Raw genomic sequence first — 15,484 nt, 5'->3', positions numbered from 1 at the left:
ATGAAGGTATATAAGGGTATCTCCTGCTTTTGAATTTTGGTATCATTATTGTTGTCATTATCGCCATCTGCTAGAAACAAAAAGGCATTACAGCATTATGATATGGAATCCTACGCCACCGTGCCAATGCAGATGCAGACGTTTTCCAAACTGAAGAAGAAAAAAAAATCTGCTTCAAAAAATATCTGGAGAGGTGTAGACGAGGCCTATCTATTCTACGGCAAACGTCAGGTACTAGAAATCATGTGGGCTCGTTTTCGCCCCGGTGCTGTGTCACCACATAATAGAAGTTTAAAATGAAGGGCTACTGCCTGCTCTTTCATGAATAAATTCTGAGCCAAGACACTCAGTCTCCCCCATGAGAGAGATGTCAAATTGTTTCCACAACATGGTGTCTTACTTTCAGTAGTTCAGCATGACCACCCCTCAGTCTCTTTGCATTGTTGAGGTGCGGCGTGTCCAACACAAAGCAGCATGCTAGGGAACCTACAGAAGCACACATGCATGTCAAACAGTTTGGTCAGCACATAAAGCCAACCGGGTCACCTGACCTAAAAGTGTGTCTAGTCTCTGGTTTGGTCTAGATTGACTGGTTTGGAGCAAGGTGGGTGAAGGGAAAGAAGTTTTGTCCGTGTTGCTGTTGAAAGCACTGAGCAGTGGAGACAGAGGACGGTACCGGCAGCCCGGGTCTATAGAACCAAACGGTGAAGTCATAGAACTGCCTTGGAAGAGGAAATACATCTATGTACTCTCTGATGTGACTAGATTTTCTTCAGATGTTTCAGTATTTATGCTTTAGGACGTCCTTCATGACACAGGAAGTCATCAAGAATGTAATATTCTTTCTTTCTTTCTTTCTCTCTTTCTCTCCTTCCTTCCATCCTTCCTTCCTTCTTTCCTTCCCTACGATTGTTTTCAGTATTCAGCACCGACATGCAGCAATTAAAACAACTAAATCTGTTCCCCATGTAAGTATGTGCCCTGGAGGGTTGAGTATTGCACTTTGTCATGTTTTCGTAAATGTAAACATCTTAAGGGTGGGTGGATTTGCTTAATGATCAATGATCTGTGCAAGAAGGACTAAGATGTCACTTAACCTTCTATATAAGTAGTTGATTTCTGGAGTTTTCCTGAATACAATGTGAATGCTCCTTTAAAATACAGTACTTTAGATATATTGTTGATGGAATATTTAATTACAATGAGAATTTCAACGGGGAAAAATATTACTGCTCGACTTCCACTCTTCCACATCATGGTGTTAGCTAAGGAGCTTGGGCAAGACAATGAGGGAAAGACTGAGAGGAGGAGGCCAGTTGCTGGTTGTGTGTTTGGGTTTCATGGAGTGATTTCGTGCCAATGCGTGTAAAACACATCATATTTGTCAGAAGTCAAGCCATTGACTCAAAATGTGTACTATTGATTGGTGCTGTAAGTGATTGTGGGTCCATGTCTGGCGTCTCTGAACCAGGTTGGAAGATTTCAGACGGTATCCCCTGAAAAGGTTCCAGGTCAGACTGATGCGGTGCCTGAGGCTAAAGACTGATATATATATCTGAAATACTTCCTGTTAATATCACAGAAAGAACTCTGCTTTCTAGATAAGAGATATTATACAGTGCCTTGCAAATGTATTCCAGTCCTTTAAACTTTTCAACATTTTGTCACATAACTAGAACTCCACAATGTGTCAATATTTCAAAATATATCAGCGTGCCATCTCACAGTTAATATGATAAGAATGCTTTGATGCACTAATTGGAGGAATCTTATATTTTAAGTGCCATGTATGCAGTTTTTGAAAGCCAGAAACCTTTTTGTTCTCTGGTCCCACGCTGGACGGACATTTTGTTGGCCTAGTTGCTCTACCACAGGATTGGTGGAAACATTGTGATGAAAGACGGCCAAAGAGTCTAAGAACATGGGTATGTTGTAGCCAACATTCTCATGGCAATTTTCAAAAATAGCATCTCAATTACTTATTGTACTGATATTGTCCAACTCTAAAGACAGATCTTTATTGCGGTAAGCCATGAATGTCCCAATAAAACTGACTAAAATATGTCAGTTTTTTTGATGCAGCATGACAAAATGAGTAAAAGTTCAAGAGGTATGAATCCTTTTGCAAGGCCCAATAGAGACATTTTTCCCCGTTTGAATGATGTTCAGAGTTTATCTGTAGTTAGAGAAAATGTCTTAAGATTTCTTTTTTCAAGCCAAGTTACTTTAATTATTCAGGCTCAGGTCATATTTTGATCAGGTCCAGTGGACTGTTTGGTATGAAGGTGTAGGAACCACCTCAGGGTCTCACACTGTTTTGACTTTGACATGGTAATTCTGTCCCACAGGCCATCTGTTTGTGTATAAGTGATTCATTAGCTGAATCTGGTGATTTCATTTCTATTTACGAATTGAAATGTTTTGTCCTTGGGGATATAAACAAGAAATTTGGTAAATCGTGGACTAACAGAGACGCCAGACGAATGTATCTCTCTAAGTTAAGACATCTCTGTTTCCCATTTGCCTTCCCTGACTGCAACCTCTCTATCCTCTCTATCCTTCCACCTTTCCTTACTCCCCTTCCAGATCCCTTCTATCGGTCAAGGCCTATGAGAAGCTTAGTCTTCTCTTCCTCTTTCTTGCTCTCATTCTTCAGGTCGGCAAACACCTGGGTGAAGAAGTGTGGGTCGGTGTTGATCTGAAGCATCTTGCCGCTCATCCGGTTGATGATCTCCAGGCAGCGATCCCAGAAGGCTTCCTTCTCTGCTTCAACCAGGAAGGGCTTCAGCGGATACGAGATCTCATTGCCCATGTAGGAGTAGGAAAGGTAGAGGCAGGTGAGGAGCGAGGCCTGGAGCTCCCGCTCCGAGGCCACCTCGGACGAGACCACGTCGCGGCACAGCATGTAGAGGAAAACCACGTTGGCTGGAGTGATGAAGCCCTGATCCTGCCAGCCCTGCAGGAGCAGTGAGCGGTCCACGCTGCGCAGCCACAGCACCGGGTCTGTGGGGGACAAGCGCTTCAGTCTGTAACAACGGCGGCAGAGGAACTCTCCCAGGCTACGCATCAGCTCGCTGGTGGAAGCCTGGGGTTCAGAAAAGACAATACAGGTCAATGGAAAGAGACAGAAAGTGCACGACGGAACAGCTGTTGATTTGATTCATTCATTAATTAACAGTGACACCTAATGTGTCCTTGAAGATGATATGTCACCTGGTTTGTGTAGCGCACTCTGTGGGCTACATGAAACATATTCAGAAGACTCATAAGATTTTCACAAGATTTTTACAAGATTTTTAGCCCAAAATCTTTCTAAGTTAAGGAGATTTCAGTTTGGTCAGCTCTGCCGATCTCGAGAATGAGCTCTTTTAGAGGCTCCTGTCACTTTAAATCCAAATAAACAGCTACTGCTCCTCAGCCCCAACTCAGCATTTACACTTGCACAAGAAAATGGCTGAATGAATGAAAGTACAAAAATGTGCAAAATGGAAATGCATAATAAGTCCCCTTTAAAAACAGTCAACTAAGGTGGTCAAGTCTTGAGCTCTGAACTTAAAGATGGATCAAAGGTCTAGAGGGAGATTGTTCCAGAGTTGGGATGCTGACACTGAAAAGACGCAGTCATCCCAGAGCAATCTTCTAATAAAAGATGATTTGATTACTTCAGGGACCTCCCACATACAGGAGGACTTAAAAGTTCCAATAAGTAAGGTTAGGCAATGCCATTAAGAGCTTTAAAAACAAACTGGAACATTTTAATATCAAATTCTGTAATGAACAGGAAGCTGTTGTAAACAGGCTCAGGTGTTGGTTGAATGACGGGCGGCCGGATTCTGGCCAAGTTGAAGTCGTCTTGGAGAACAACTCCAACTTGTTGTTCCTGTTGGGTTCCGTCAAAAAGATTAAAAACGTGACATTTTGCCTTACCTGAACAATGATCCGTTTTGGCGTTCCAGCGGCGGTGGAAGGCGGGATTCCAGGTCCTGTGAGGGAATTCTTTTTGGCGACTACAGCAGCTACGTTTGCAACGGTTTTGGAGGTGGGCAGGTGGGAGGAGGTAGTGGTGGTGGCAGCCGAGGGGTCCTGACCGGATGAGTATGACGTGAGGTTAGCGCAGGACTGAGACTTTATTAGCTTTAGGCTGTTGGAGGCTGAGTTGGTCGTGGTGGCTGCGTGGCCGTCCGGGGAGCTCCCTTTCCCGCCGTCCCCGACTTCTGATTGCAGCTTCTTGGAACCCTTCCTCTTTGCTGATACAGCAACGATCCGTTTCCATGGCAAAGCACTAATAATGGAGGGGCGCTTGAGGGACTTAGCCGCTGCCGCAGCTTCCTTGGCGTTCTTGCTGTTCTGAACAGCTGTGTAGTGGCCCACTGTGGCCGGGCCATCCTCATAGAGAGCGGCTTTGCGGTAGCTCGGAGAGAGCGACAGCACCGTTCCCATGGTGACTGATCAGACTCTGTAGACGGACCGAGCTCAACGGGGAGAAGCTCTTTGACTGGTGAGGACAAAGAGCTCTGAAGGGGCCAGAGTGACTTACTTGAGGAGGAGTTACAACCTGTAAACAGAAAACAGGACGGCAAAGTTCCTAAAGAAGATGTTTTACAACAAATAGAAGCCTGTCATTGTTGTAGCAGAAATGATGGATTCCACAAATCAGCTGTTATGTGGAACAAAATGTGAAGAAATGAGAGAGATTTTCTGGAACATCAAGTCCCAAAGCATCAGTGAAGTATGTGGGCTGCTTATGAAGAGCTCTTGTGGTCAAACGTTCATGTATCCTGGAGATATAGAAGGTCTTACATTCACAGTGTCCTGCTGCTTTGTAACTAGGTGAGTTACTTTTTGGCCAAAATATGATGACTGTCCCAATTGATGGACAATGAATGCACACAGGCTTTGTTTTGACAGCAGGTTCTACATGTTCTTGCTATATGCTTTGTGTTTTTTCTCTGTCCTCCTCCTGCTCATGCCACAACCCCAAAAAGGGCAAAGGCCAATGTCGTTCTACTTTCATCTCAGCAGAACTCTTCAATAAAGAAATGTTATGAAACTTTTCCATAACATTTGAAAGCAGATGTAAGAGAAGTCTTTATGGAGGCAGCATTGCTAAGACGTCTGGGTCTTGTGTTGTGAGGGAACCTGTGACATCTGTTAGGTCGTGATTGAAAACACCCATCAGTCGTCTCCATCAAGCCAAACAGATGGACGATCCATAAAAACAGTGTTTGTTATTTTTAAAATTTTGGGGGATTTATCACACACTGTTTATAGAAATGTTGTTATATAAGACATTGCTGCAGCTGTTAGACTTTAAAACCCACCACAGCTCCGAACTCAAACTCAGTGTGTTCACATCCCTGTAGTGACATGCAGTGTTTTTCATTTCCTATAAATATTTTTCTTGTTGCTTTCTATCCACATACTCACTGGCACCATTTTGTTTTGTTTGTTTTTTACCTGAGCATGCTGTTTTTAACTACTGTACACTATTACAGTATTCCCTTTACTCTGTAGTCTCTCCTTTTCCTGGATATGCTCCAGAGTGTCAGTGGTAGATCCAGGCTGTTTCTCTATATCAGAGCTGCTCCCTGGTGCAGACTTGCCATGAACACATTGAATGGGATCCAGAGTACCTGCCTGAGACGGTGAGGAAGAAGCTCCAACATGGTTTCCACCAAGGCTGCACCAGGGAGATGTTATTTTATCTCAGATCTACCACTTAACTCTGAAAAATATCCAGATGTACCTTCTCTAATTTTACCACTTTGATCTCAGAGGACTTCTGACATTTTTTTTGTCACAAATGACAAAAAATGACTTTAGAATCGTTCTAAACTTCCAAGATATTTATGATCTTTTTACTATCATTATTATTTCTGACTTTTTAATACCAGAAAACATCTTAGTTTTCATGTCACAAAGTTGTGCCTTCAGAGGAAATTTGGAAAAATTAGAAATTTTGTTTTGCAGATTTATGACTTTATAACATTAGAGAATATGCAAAGTTTTTTTGTCCTCGTAAATATGTGAAATTAGATTTTTGGCTGAAATGTACTCCTCTGTGCCCAATTTTCTTTTCTTTTCATCTAAATTTGGCTCCCATACTCTCTCATAGAGGTCGGTGTAAAGCTTCTCAATATTGAAGTACACTACGATTATATTTTTTAAATGTTCCAATAACGCAGTAAAATATATTAATCAAGTGATCATGGAGGGTTTACACTTAGGCTAAGTGACTGTAGATGTTTTGCATTCTCTTGTGGTGTTTTTCTTCTACTGGCTCTGAAGGGGAAGCATATACCTCCAGCTTTTACATATTTCCTGGAAGATGTTAGGGAACCTTTTACACGAACTTTTCAGTGAATCTTATTGTCTCGAGCTCCTCGCTAAAACATTGATGCCACATTTAAACAATGTTTGTTGGTCAGTCTTGCATCAGCACAGTTTAGAACCGCCTTTTGGTGCCGTTACAGCTGCAAAACATGTAATGTTTTTACCCACTTTTCTTTACACAACAGCTTGAGCTCATTCTGATTGGACGCAGAAAATTTGCAAACAGCTACATTGATGTCACCCATCCTGGATTTTCAGTTCAGGTTTGCTCTGGATTTCGACTGGCTCTGATGGAAACCGATCTGTTGTGTCTCTGGTTGTTGTTCTGCTCAACCACCACGAAGAGCCAAGATGGAAGGTAAGAAGGCAATGAAGCAAGGTTTTTAGGTTTTCACAAGTCAAAGAAATTGATGCATTTTCAGCCTCATTTACTTGGACACCCCGGAAACACGATGTCATAATGAACAAGGAACACTGCAACTTTATCTTTTCAGAGATAAAGTTGCAGAGAAGATTGAAGCGTAGATTCTTAAACAAAATCCAAAGTTTTGATTACATTTTCCTGACTGACGCACCAATCCATCATCTGAAAATAAAAGGAGTATGGCATACTGCGCTCCAGCTGGGCTAGCGAAGCATTAACCAGATATGGAATCAAGACGTCTGAGGTAACATGGGATGGACATGCAGAGAGTCAAATCATCACTTTCCTGTAAAAACAGCCTAAGTCATTTTTTTTTACCAAAAACAACAACAACAACAAACACTTTTTTGGCAAAAAATGACTTAGGCTTTTATTTTAGGAAAGTCCTGACATCTAGATCAGGAGAATCTGTCAACTACTTGTCACCCATCAACTAGTAGCTGAATACCTGAAGCCAACTGTGACTCGAGCGCTAAACAGCTATTATTAATAGAGAAACAAAGTATCTCCATTTGAAGTAGGTAAGTTTTTCTCCTCCATATTCTTTGTTTTAGTCCTTGCTGCCATGCAGCATTGTCTCCTGTCTTCTAAGACCAAATATTCAGACGAGAGATGAATCAATTATTTTACGTTATCTTATCTATCATACTTGCTACTGTAATTGCCATGCCAACAGGTCATTTAACAAACCAATGACGAAATACAAACATGTGCCAGACTTTTAAGATTTCTATGAATTTCTGAAAATGTTTGAAGACCATGTAGAACTTTTCTTCCAGCATCGTGTGTCCATCTCTCCCATTAAACGGCAATAAAATATGTCAGAGTTTGTGGTTGTAACAAGATGTGGACAAATCTTAAGCTTTTGCATATAAAAGTAACTGCAGAAAACGATTTGTAGTTATTTATTAAGAACAGTTAAATATCTGTATTCAACATTAACATTATGGTGCCCAATTTCACATAAACGTGTTGTGCAATCAATGCAGGCCTGTAGATGATGAGGTGATAAATGGTGAAAGTGCACCATTTCGCGGCACAAGGTCACGTCAAGCATGTCCGCGCTGCAGGTTGAAGGCATATTGCTCTTTTCGTTGCCATGGCACAGGCAGCTGGTGATCATCGGCGTTATATAAGGAGCGAGAAAAGGCCACATGCAGAGGCAGTAAAAAGAAATGTGCGCAGGCATCCATCTTAGCTTCAAAATGGAAGCCTTGAATCCACCCCCACCAGCAGACATCAGCAGCAGCCGCTGCGCCCGCCTGCCCGCCTCCACTCATCCGAGAAAAACAGATAATAAACAGGAACATGCTGATTTATCTTCAGGGTTTGTTTTGTTTGGATTAATCAATCAGAGTGATTACAGAGGGGTGACGCTGAAGCAAAATCTGCATTTCATCAGCGTTCTCGTTGGACTGCCTTTCATTTAAAGAGAAGGAAAGAAACATGCCTCTGTCCTTTCTGTGTTCTCCTACCTTCTAATTAATCCTCTCTCCTTCTGGGATCCATGTGTTCCTTCTCGACGGATCGGCGCTCTCAGATTGAAAGAAGAAGAAGGGAAAAACAAAATGTGGACACCATCGGCATCCACCAGCAGCGGCTCAAAACGGCTTCCGTCCCGGATGATAGCCTACATAAACAGAGCCTGACGCGCTTCTCTCTCTCCCCCAGCCGGTGGTCTCTCTGGTCGGTCCCCCCTTTGCCTGGCTCACTGGGGGCCCCTCTTTCGTCGATGGGAACAGGGGCCCGGGATAGATGCGAAAATGCGCCTCGGAGCGCGAGAGAAGATGTCTTCCATTAAGAAGAGATTACGTTGGTCGGTCGAGGCTGTTGCTCACAGCTCGGACGGACCTTCAGACAGAACGGAGACACAACAGGTTCTGATCCCTAAACTGACACAAAAGCTGAAAACGGGGAAGAAGAGGAGAGAGTGTGTGTGTGTGTGTGTGTGTGAGGGGGAATAGATGAAATCCAAAAATAGATGGGAGATATTCTCTCTGTAAAGCTGCCAGAGAGAGAGAGAGAGAATCGTTGCTTGGATGCGGACATCTGCAGTTATTCGGGTTGGATGTGAGAGAGGAAGCGGCGGCCTCTGATTGGCTGCTGCCGGGATGCTGCTGCTGATGCTGCTGCTGGTGTTCAGTGTTCACGCGCGCCGCTGCAGCCATTGGCCCGCCGCTGGCTGCCGGGGCCTATCGGGAGCCCCGCTGTCCGCGGTGCTGAAACTGCGGCGGCGGCGGCTGCTGCGCCGAGGCGGTGGTTGCGGGGGGCTAGCAGCTGACAGGGTTTTATGAATCAGACACACTGAACACCGTGTGGGTGTCGAACCCCACAGAGAATAACTAGACAGCCTCATTCGGGGAATTTTATCGATTTACTCCCCCATTTCTACGTTCACAAACATTACACTATATATATATATATATATATATATATATATATATATATATATATATATATATATATATATATATATATATATATATATATATATATATATATATATATATATATATATATATATATATATATATATATTTTATTTTCAATTGTTTTTTTTCTAATTGCTTCTGACTAAATTGATGATATTTCTGTAACATTATCAGTTCATTTCTATTAATATTTCACATCCAAAACAGGTTTTTGTCTTTTTTTTGGGGGGGGGGGGGAGGGGGGGATTGTTTTCTAACAGAGTGTATTAATTAAATATCACAAACTTGGATTTGTGTAAATTGAATAATAAACACTGATAAGGGTTAGTCCATGTGAATTCAACATTGCATCTTCATTATGTAAAATTCTCCATCTCTTCTCTGTCCTGATAGAATCTCTCCTCCTGCTCGTCACTCATTGATCAGATTATCAGCAAACTGATCCAGATGTGAAAACAAGTCATGAATTTTGATGCTCATGTTGCTCCATAGTTCAGAGAGTTGATCTGATTGAACAAAACCAAAGAGATTTTTGGACTCAGTTAATCAAAATGACTCTAAAACAGTTGAAAAACCCCAGACAACGTTTTGACTGTTGACTAGTGATATACATTATTTTATTCATTTTTTTGTTTTGTTTTGTTAAATTTAGCAGTCATTGACAGATCCAGAATGAGAAGCAAATAAACATAAACATGCTCCTTGGAAACCCTCCAGCCCCCATTATTATTATACTTGTAAAACAAAATTCCCAAGGTAAGGCAGTGTTTATTAGGGCAATTTCATTTTATCTCCAGTTACCTTATGAATACACAGTTGTTTATACTGTTTTAGATATATTCATATGATATACTTATACACTATATTAGCAGGTCAATTTCCCCTCTGTGGGATTATTAAAGGACTGTTCTGTTCCGTTGACCATCGCCCAGCTGAATCCCTTCTCATCCCTGCAGAAAGTTTCAAGGCAACAAGATAATTCCAAGCGGTGTGAATACTTTGGAACAAGTTGTGCAGTTCTATGTTTTTGTGCTAGTTCATGTTATTCCCCTGACAGCTCACGTCATAGGAAAATAACTAAAATTTTACTAAATAGATGATAAAATTCAATTCAGTTTATTTCACAGCACACGTCGTCTCGAGGCAGTTTACAATAAAAGTCATTTTTCAGTTTGATCACACACATTCCAGTTGATCCTGGGGATCAAAAGGTGTATTAAACTCAGTTCATTATTCAGAGCAGTTCAGAAATGTTTCTATGGAAACCCAGAGGAGCATCGACTCGCTGAACTCGCAGTATTCACTCTTCCTGGACGTCCACAGCAACGATTGCTTGCGTCGTGTTGTCGACTTTACAGCAGTCCCTGATACTAAACATGCATGTGACGACAGCGGAGAGGAAAAACTCCTCTTTAGCAGGAAGAAACCTCCAGCAGAACCAGAACCTGGCTCAGTATGACCAGATATCTGCCCAGAGCGACTGGAGGTCTGAGGAGACAGAGCAGAGACACAAAAAGAGACAAAAGGACTGAAAGGGTTAGGACTTTGTACGCTCATCCAAAGTAAGAAGCTAATGGAAGAGGGAGAACGACTCGCTGATGACAGCCTAACGGAACGCCAGACCAGGTGTAGCTTCTATGGAGAGGGGGGCAAAAAACACACAAAGAAAACATGAAAATAGTTGAAATAATAGTAAATAAGCAGAAGAGGAAGTAAGGAAAAGTGGATAGCTTGTCCTCCAGCTGCTTAAGCCTGCAGCAGCAAAACTGAAATAAAAATAAATAAATAGAACTAACTAATATATAAATATAACATACAAAACAAAAATGAAAAACTCCGGCTTCCTCTCACAGTACATGTGAGTGTGTGCGTGCGTGCGTGCGTGTGTGTGTGTGTGTGTGTGGGTGTGTGTGTGTGTGTGTGTGTGTGGGCATGCTTGTTTGCCCTGTGACAGACTGGCGACCTGTCCAGGGTGAACCCCGCCTCTCACCCGAAACGTTCGCTGGAGGTAGCAACCCCCTCCTGACCCCACTAAGGACAAGGGTGTAAAGAAAATGGATGGATTAATGAATCCAGTTTGTGTGCTCTCCCTCGCCCGCTGTGTCACTCTCTCTCTCTCTCTCCTCAGCCTGCTTTCTTGCTCTCTCCCTTCACATCAGCCATCTGTTCCTTGTTCAGTAATCAAGCTCCTCAGTACACAACGTATTCTCAGTTACTCCTTGCTGGTTCTTCTCGTTTCCCCCCGGTACTTCTGCCTGCTGGCTGAGTTTAAGAAAGATCAGGAGGTTTTAAAGAGACAGGGGTGTTACAGATTACAAAGTCACATTTCTTTAATGTCATATGTGATGGTAACAGTTACTTGATTATCCTATAAAATTGCACAATGTGGCTGGAAAACACATAATACTGCCCCTCCCAGTAGCATTGGGGTATTGCACAAGGCTGATGACCTAATGAGGACAGACGGACACGTCCAATTGCTTAAACTGACCCATGGCTACCAAAAGCACCTGGTTATAGCGCAGTTTAATAAGTTATATTCAACCAAGTATTAATGGTGATTTGTGTTCATAGTTCAGCCGGCATTTATAATCTGAATTAGAGAAATTTGACTTTGTGAACATTCTGGAAAGGTTCTGAGCAGCACATACATGAGAGTGATTGACAGTGCCAAGACCCTCCCCTTCTGGCTCTGATTGGTTGTTTCTGACTGCATGTTGTATTTCTGCAGATGGCAGTGAACACAGAGAGGAAGAAGCAGAGGAGCTTAGTATTTTTCACAGATTATCTGTATCATATTTCACTTTCACAACATGGTGACAGTTTTAACAAAAATGTACAAAATATTTTTTCCTTTTTTTTTTTAAATAAAAGTAACACTGCAGCTTCAAGGGAATGTTTTCTATCAAACTGGAAAGTTTTCCTTACATTTAGGTATGTGGGGAATGTTCAAGTAACCTTCATGTTCTTTTATTCACCCTTCATCTGATAATAAACTCCTTTATCAATTTATGGAATTTTTTTCATACACCACAATAGATTCCTTAGAATTCTACCAATGGTGTCCAAACTTTTTGTCCCAAAGGTCAAAACTGAGAAATTTTAACTACAAAATTCATAAAATGAAAATTCCAATCATTATTTATTGTTATTTTTCTTTTCCTCTCTTTTTTTAGTTTTACCTGCTCAACAGTAAATACAACTTTTATTAAACACCTGTATATCACTAAAGATTTAAAACGTAAAAATGGCTTCAGATTGAATGAAGTCCATGAATTATTTTCTATTTTGTTGGCCTCTATTTTTTATTTTTATTTTTTTACTATTCTTGAGACTGAATTTCTGCAAGACGTTAGGAGAACCTTAAACTCATGGAAAACCCACAGCTGCGTGCTTATATGAGAACTGCATGTACTTGTTCAACTTAATTATATTTATCTATTTATTATTTTTCCATAATCCGTCTCATTTTACCTTTCTTTGTTTAAACTTGCAATTGTATCGTTTTCGACATTAAATAAAGTTCTGGATAAAAAAAAAAAGGAAGGAAGCGAAAGAAAGAAAGAAAAGAACTACAAATTCCATCACGTCTTTCGCACTGTTGCACATCTACTTCCGGGATAGGAGGTTAAATAACTGAAATGTGTTTCAGAAGTCTCCCCGTACTTAAAATGTAAGTGTGTGTTATATAAGGTTGTTAATGGACGCTTTAGACCGACATCGCTCGCTTTACAAAGGAACAACTCCGCCATGGAAGGAAACTTACCGGAAGGTTCGCTGGAAAACGTTAACACTAGCTTCAGTTAGCTTGTTGTCACACTGTCTTTAAGTTGTTTTACTCTTGTTCCTGTTGTTGTTTTGTTTTTGTTTGATTTTTTTAAGCGGTGTGTGGACCGGCTGAAGAACAGCCGCTCCAGGCTGCTGGACAGATATCGGCAGATGGGAGACGAACAGTCGCGGAGCAGCTCCAGGCCGTCCATCATCGTCCAGGAGGTGATGGAGGAGGAATGGAGCGCCCTGCAGTCTGATAACCAGAGGCTGCCCTCACTGTGGGGCCCTCACGGCGTGGCACAGGTCGGGCTCCGCCGCAGACAGCTGAACCGTCTCTAACAACGCCTACAGATGTGCTGACGTCTTTACTTTCCTAGCAGATGTTCAGTGTCATGAAAGAGTGTGATGAACTGGCGGTGCTGGAGGAAATCCACCAGGAGCTCATGTCTCAAGGTGATCAGTGCACTGTTTTATTCAGGGGAATTAGAGCAAGTTCAATTCAGAAACACCTCATTGATCCCAAGGGAAATTTCAATTTGTGACTATGTCGTCCAAGTGTTTTAGAAAAGTCATGTTAGCTGACCTACCGAAAAGGTCAGTGTAAAATTTTCGATTTCCACTTTAGGAAATTTGTCATAATTTTCAAAGAAGCACCATTTTATCCTTAATGTTAGGTTTTAAAATAAAGAAAACATAAAAAGGGATCCAACTATGCCACCAGAGAGACTTAAAGAGGAGTGGCAAAAGTAAAGGTGGATTAGCAGCGCTTTGACAAGGGAAGTAAAACACATTCCTGATACTTTAGTGTTTTCTTGTGGATATTAAATGCAATTCTTCCATAAGAAACTGAAACACTGCCTTTATTACTAAGAGCCTTTGTTGAAGGTCTTAGATCCCTGGTCTGGTAACTAATCAGTCTCATGACATGCTAACAGCTCACTGTCCAGCTAGCAGTGAAGATGTTCCACCGCCAGCTGGACATCTTCACCGATGTCATCCATGGCTTGGATGACATCATCACTTGCCAATCCTCCTCATTTGCTTTTGCACCTCCTCTTTAAATATCTGTCTGGCCGAACGGTAAGAAAGCTGAGCAGTAGATGCTGGAGTAGGGGATTCTATGGGGTAAAGGAGGCTGAATAGAAAGATGAATCACACTTCGGATTTTTATCTGGAAAAGATTGACTTCCCCAATCATTATACAAAGATTGGTACTTTGCAGTGTGTGAACCTGATCAGATTTGTGTGTGTGTGTGTGTGTGTGTGTGTGTGCTTTCTGCTGCAGAGATGTCTATAATTGACGAGTACGAGAGGAACCAGCAGTTTGAACAGCAGTACATCTCCTCTGTGGTGGAGGGAATGGATGAGATGTATATCATTTGCCCCATATGTCACATGTAAGTGGGACTATTAAGCAATATGAAGGCAACCAGAGAAAGTTCTATTTGAGCATTTCTTTGTTTTCCACTGGAGCAAAGACAGTTGATGGCATGTTTGTTCGTCTTGCAGGAACAACTTGAGCATCAACAGCTACTTCATCTCCTGCCCTTGTGGACTTTACATCAACACAAAGGTTTGTGTCGCACAGTTACATTTTTTTTTTAATTAAATTTATTTTTCAATTCTGTGGTTGTCATGGGAATTTAGCATTGTGGGCTGAAGGTACACTGACATACTGTAGCCGTTGTTTTGCAAATTCTAAAGCTTAAAGTTTATGCCCTTCACAAAAAGAGGGGAAAAACACACATCAAAGTAAATGACGAAATCTTAAACTAATCAAAGACATTTAAAAACCTTCGTCCTCGTCTGTTTAATGAATTTTGTAGAATTGAACACTACAAGGGATGTGATGTTTAAGCCGGCTCCACTTCTCTCATTTTCCTCTTCTACTTAGAAGCAGAACATCAGTCCGGATGTCCTGCAGCGCCTCCTGGAGGCCAGGGTGTTGGAGCACATGGAGGACTGTCTGCACAGCCCTGTTTTCTCTGTTACTCCCAACACAGACAGCCACGCCTCCCTGATGATCAGCTGCCAGGTGAGCATATTTTGGAGCTCCTGCTGTGCCAGCATTTCTGTTTCTATTGGAGGGAGCGAGGAGAAGTTTGTAGAAGCTTCATGCATACAGTTGGTGTTCATTTCAAATATTAATAGGATATTTTCTCTGTTCTTCCAGGCTTGTGACTACCTGTCTGTCGTCGTGTAGCGGCACTGCTGTCAGGAATGCACATATGAAATTCTATTTTTAATTCCTTTTTCTGCTCTCCAAGTGTTTTATTTAATAAAGAAATTTTATATAAAATGCTACCGTATTGTATGTTTTAAGGGAGGAGTGTTCAAACTTTTTGTCATGTGAGGCAAAATCATCATGTCAGAAGTACTTCCTGGCCAAAAACTAACTTTTTTTTATTTTCTTTTGGATTTTTAAAAACAACACTTTAAAGAAATATTATGCATGCTCAACAACAAACTAAGCAAGCAAACCGAGCATATAGATCGATGTTGAGGCAAAACCTGAAAAGGATTT

General features: G+C 41.6%; 2 protein-coding genes across 2 annotated transcripts; one reads left to right on the top strand and one right to left on the bottom strand.

Annotated features, from left to right (window-relative positions):
- Positions 1 to 2,177: 2,177 nt before the first annotated feature.
- LOC122821351 (cyclin-dependent kinase 5 activator 1-like) lies at positions 2,178 to 9,148 on the bottom strand. Its single transcript, XM_044099183.1, has 3 exons — positions 8,233 to 9,148; positions 3,928 to 4,555; positions 2,178 to 3,085 (listed from the first exon to the last, which is right to left on the bottom strand). Exons 2-3 carry the CDS (start codon positions 4,438 to 4,440, stop codon positions 2,594 to 2,596), a joined length of 1,005 nt encoding a protein of 334 aa, XP_043955118.1. The 5' UTR covers positions 4,441 to 4,555; positions 8,233 to 9,148; the 3' UTR covers positions 2,178 to 2,593.
- Positions 9,149 to 12,779: 3,631 nt separating this feature from the next.
- rpain (RPA interacting protein) lies at positions 12,780 to 15,264 on the top strand. The gene is made up of 7 exons (XM_044099172.1): positions 12,780 to 12,961; positions 13,072 to 13,263; positions 13,341 to 13,413; positions 14,246 to 14,357; positions 14,470 to 14,533; positions 14,855 to 14,995; positions 15,134 to 15,264. The coding sequence occupies exons 1-7, from the start codon at positions 12,890 to 12,892 to the stop codon at positions 15,161 to 15,163; spliced, it is 684 nt and encodes a 227-aa protein (XP_043955107.1). The 5' UTR covers positions 12,780 to 12,889; the 3' UTR covers positions 15,164 to 15,264.
- The last annotated feature ends 220 nt before the right edge of the window (positions 15,265 to 15,484 follow it).

This window comes from Gambusia affinis, linkage group LG19, assembly GCF_019740435.1.
Source record: "Gambusia affinis linkage group LG19, SWU_Gaff_1.0, whole genome shotgun sequence".
Lineage (NCBI taxonomy): Eukaryota > Metazoa > Chordata > Actinopteri > Cyprinodontiformes > Poeciliidae > Gambusia > Gambusia affinis.
This window is presented reverse-complemented; position numbering and strand designations above follow the sequence as displayed.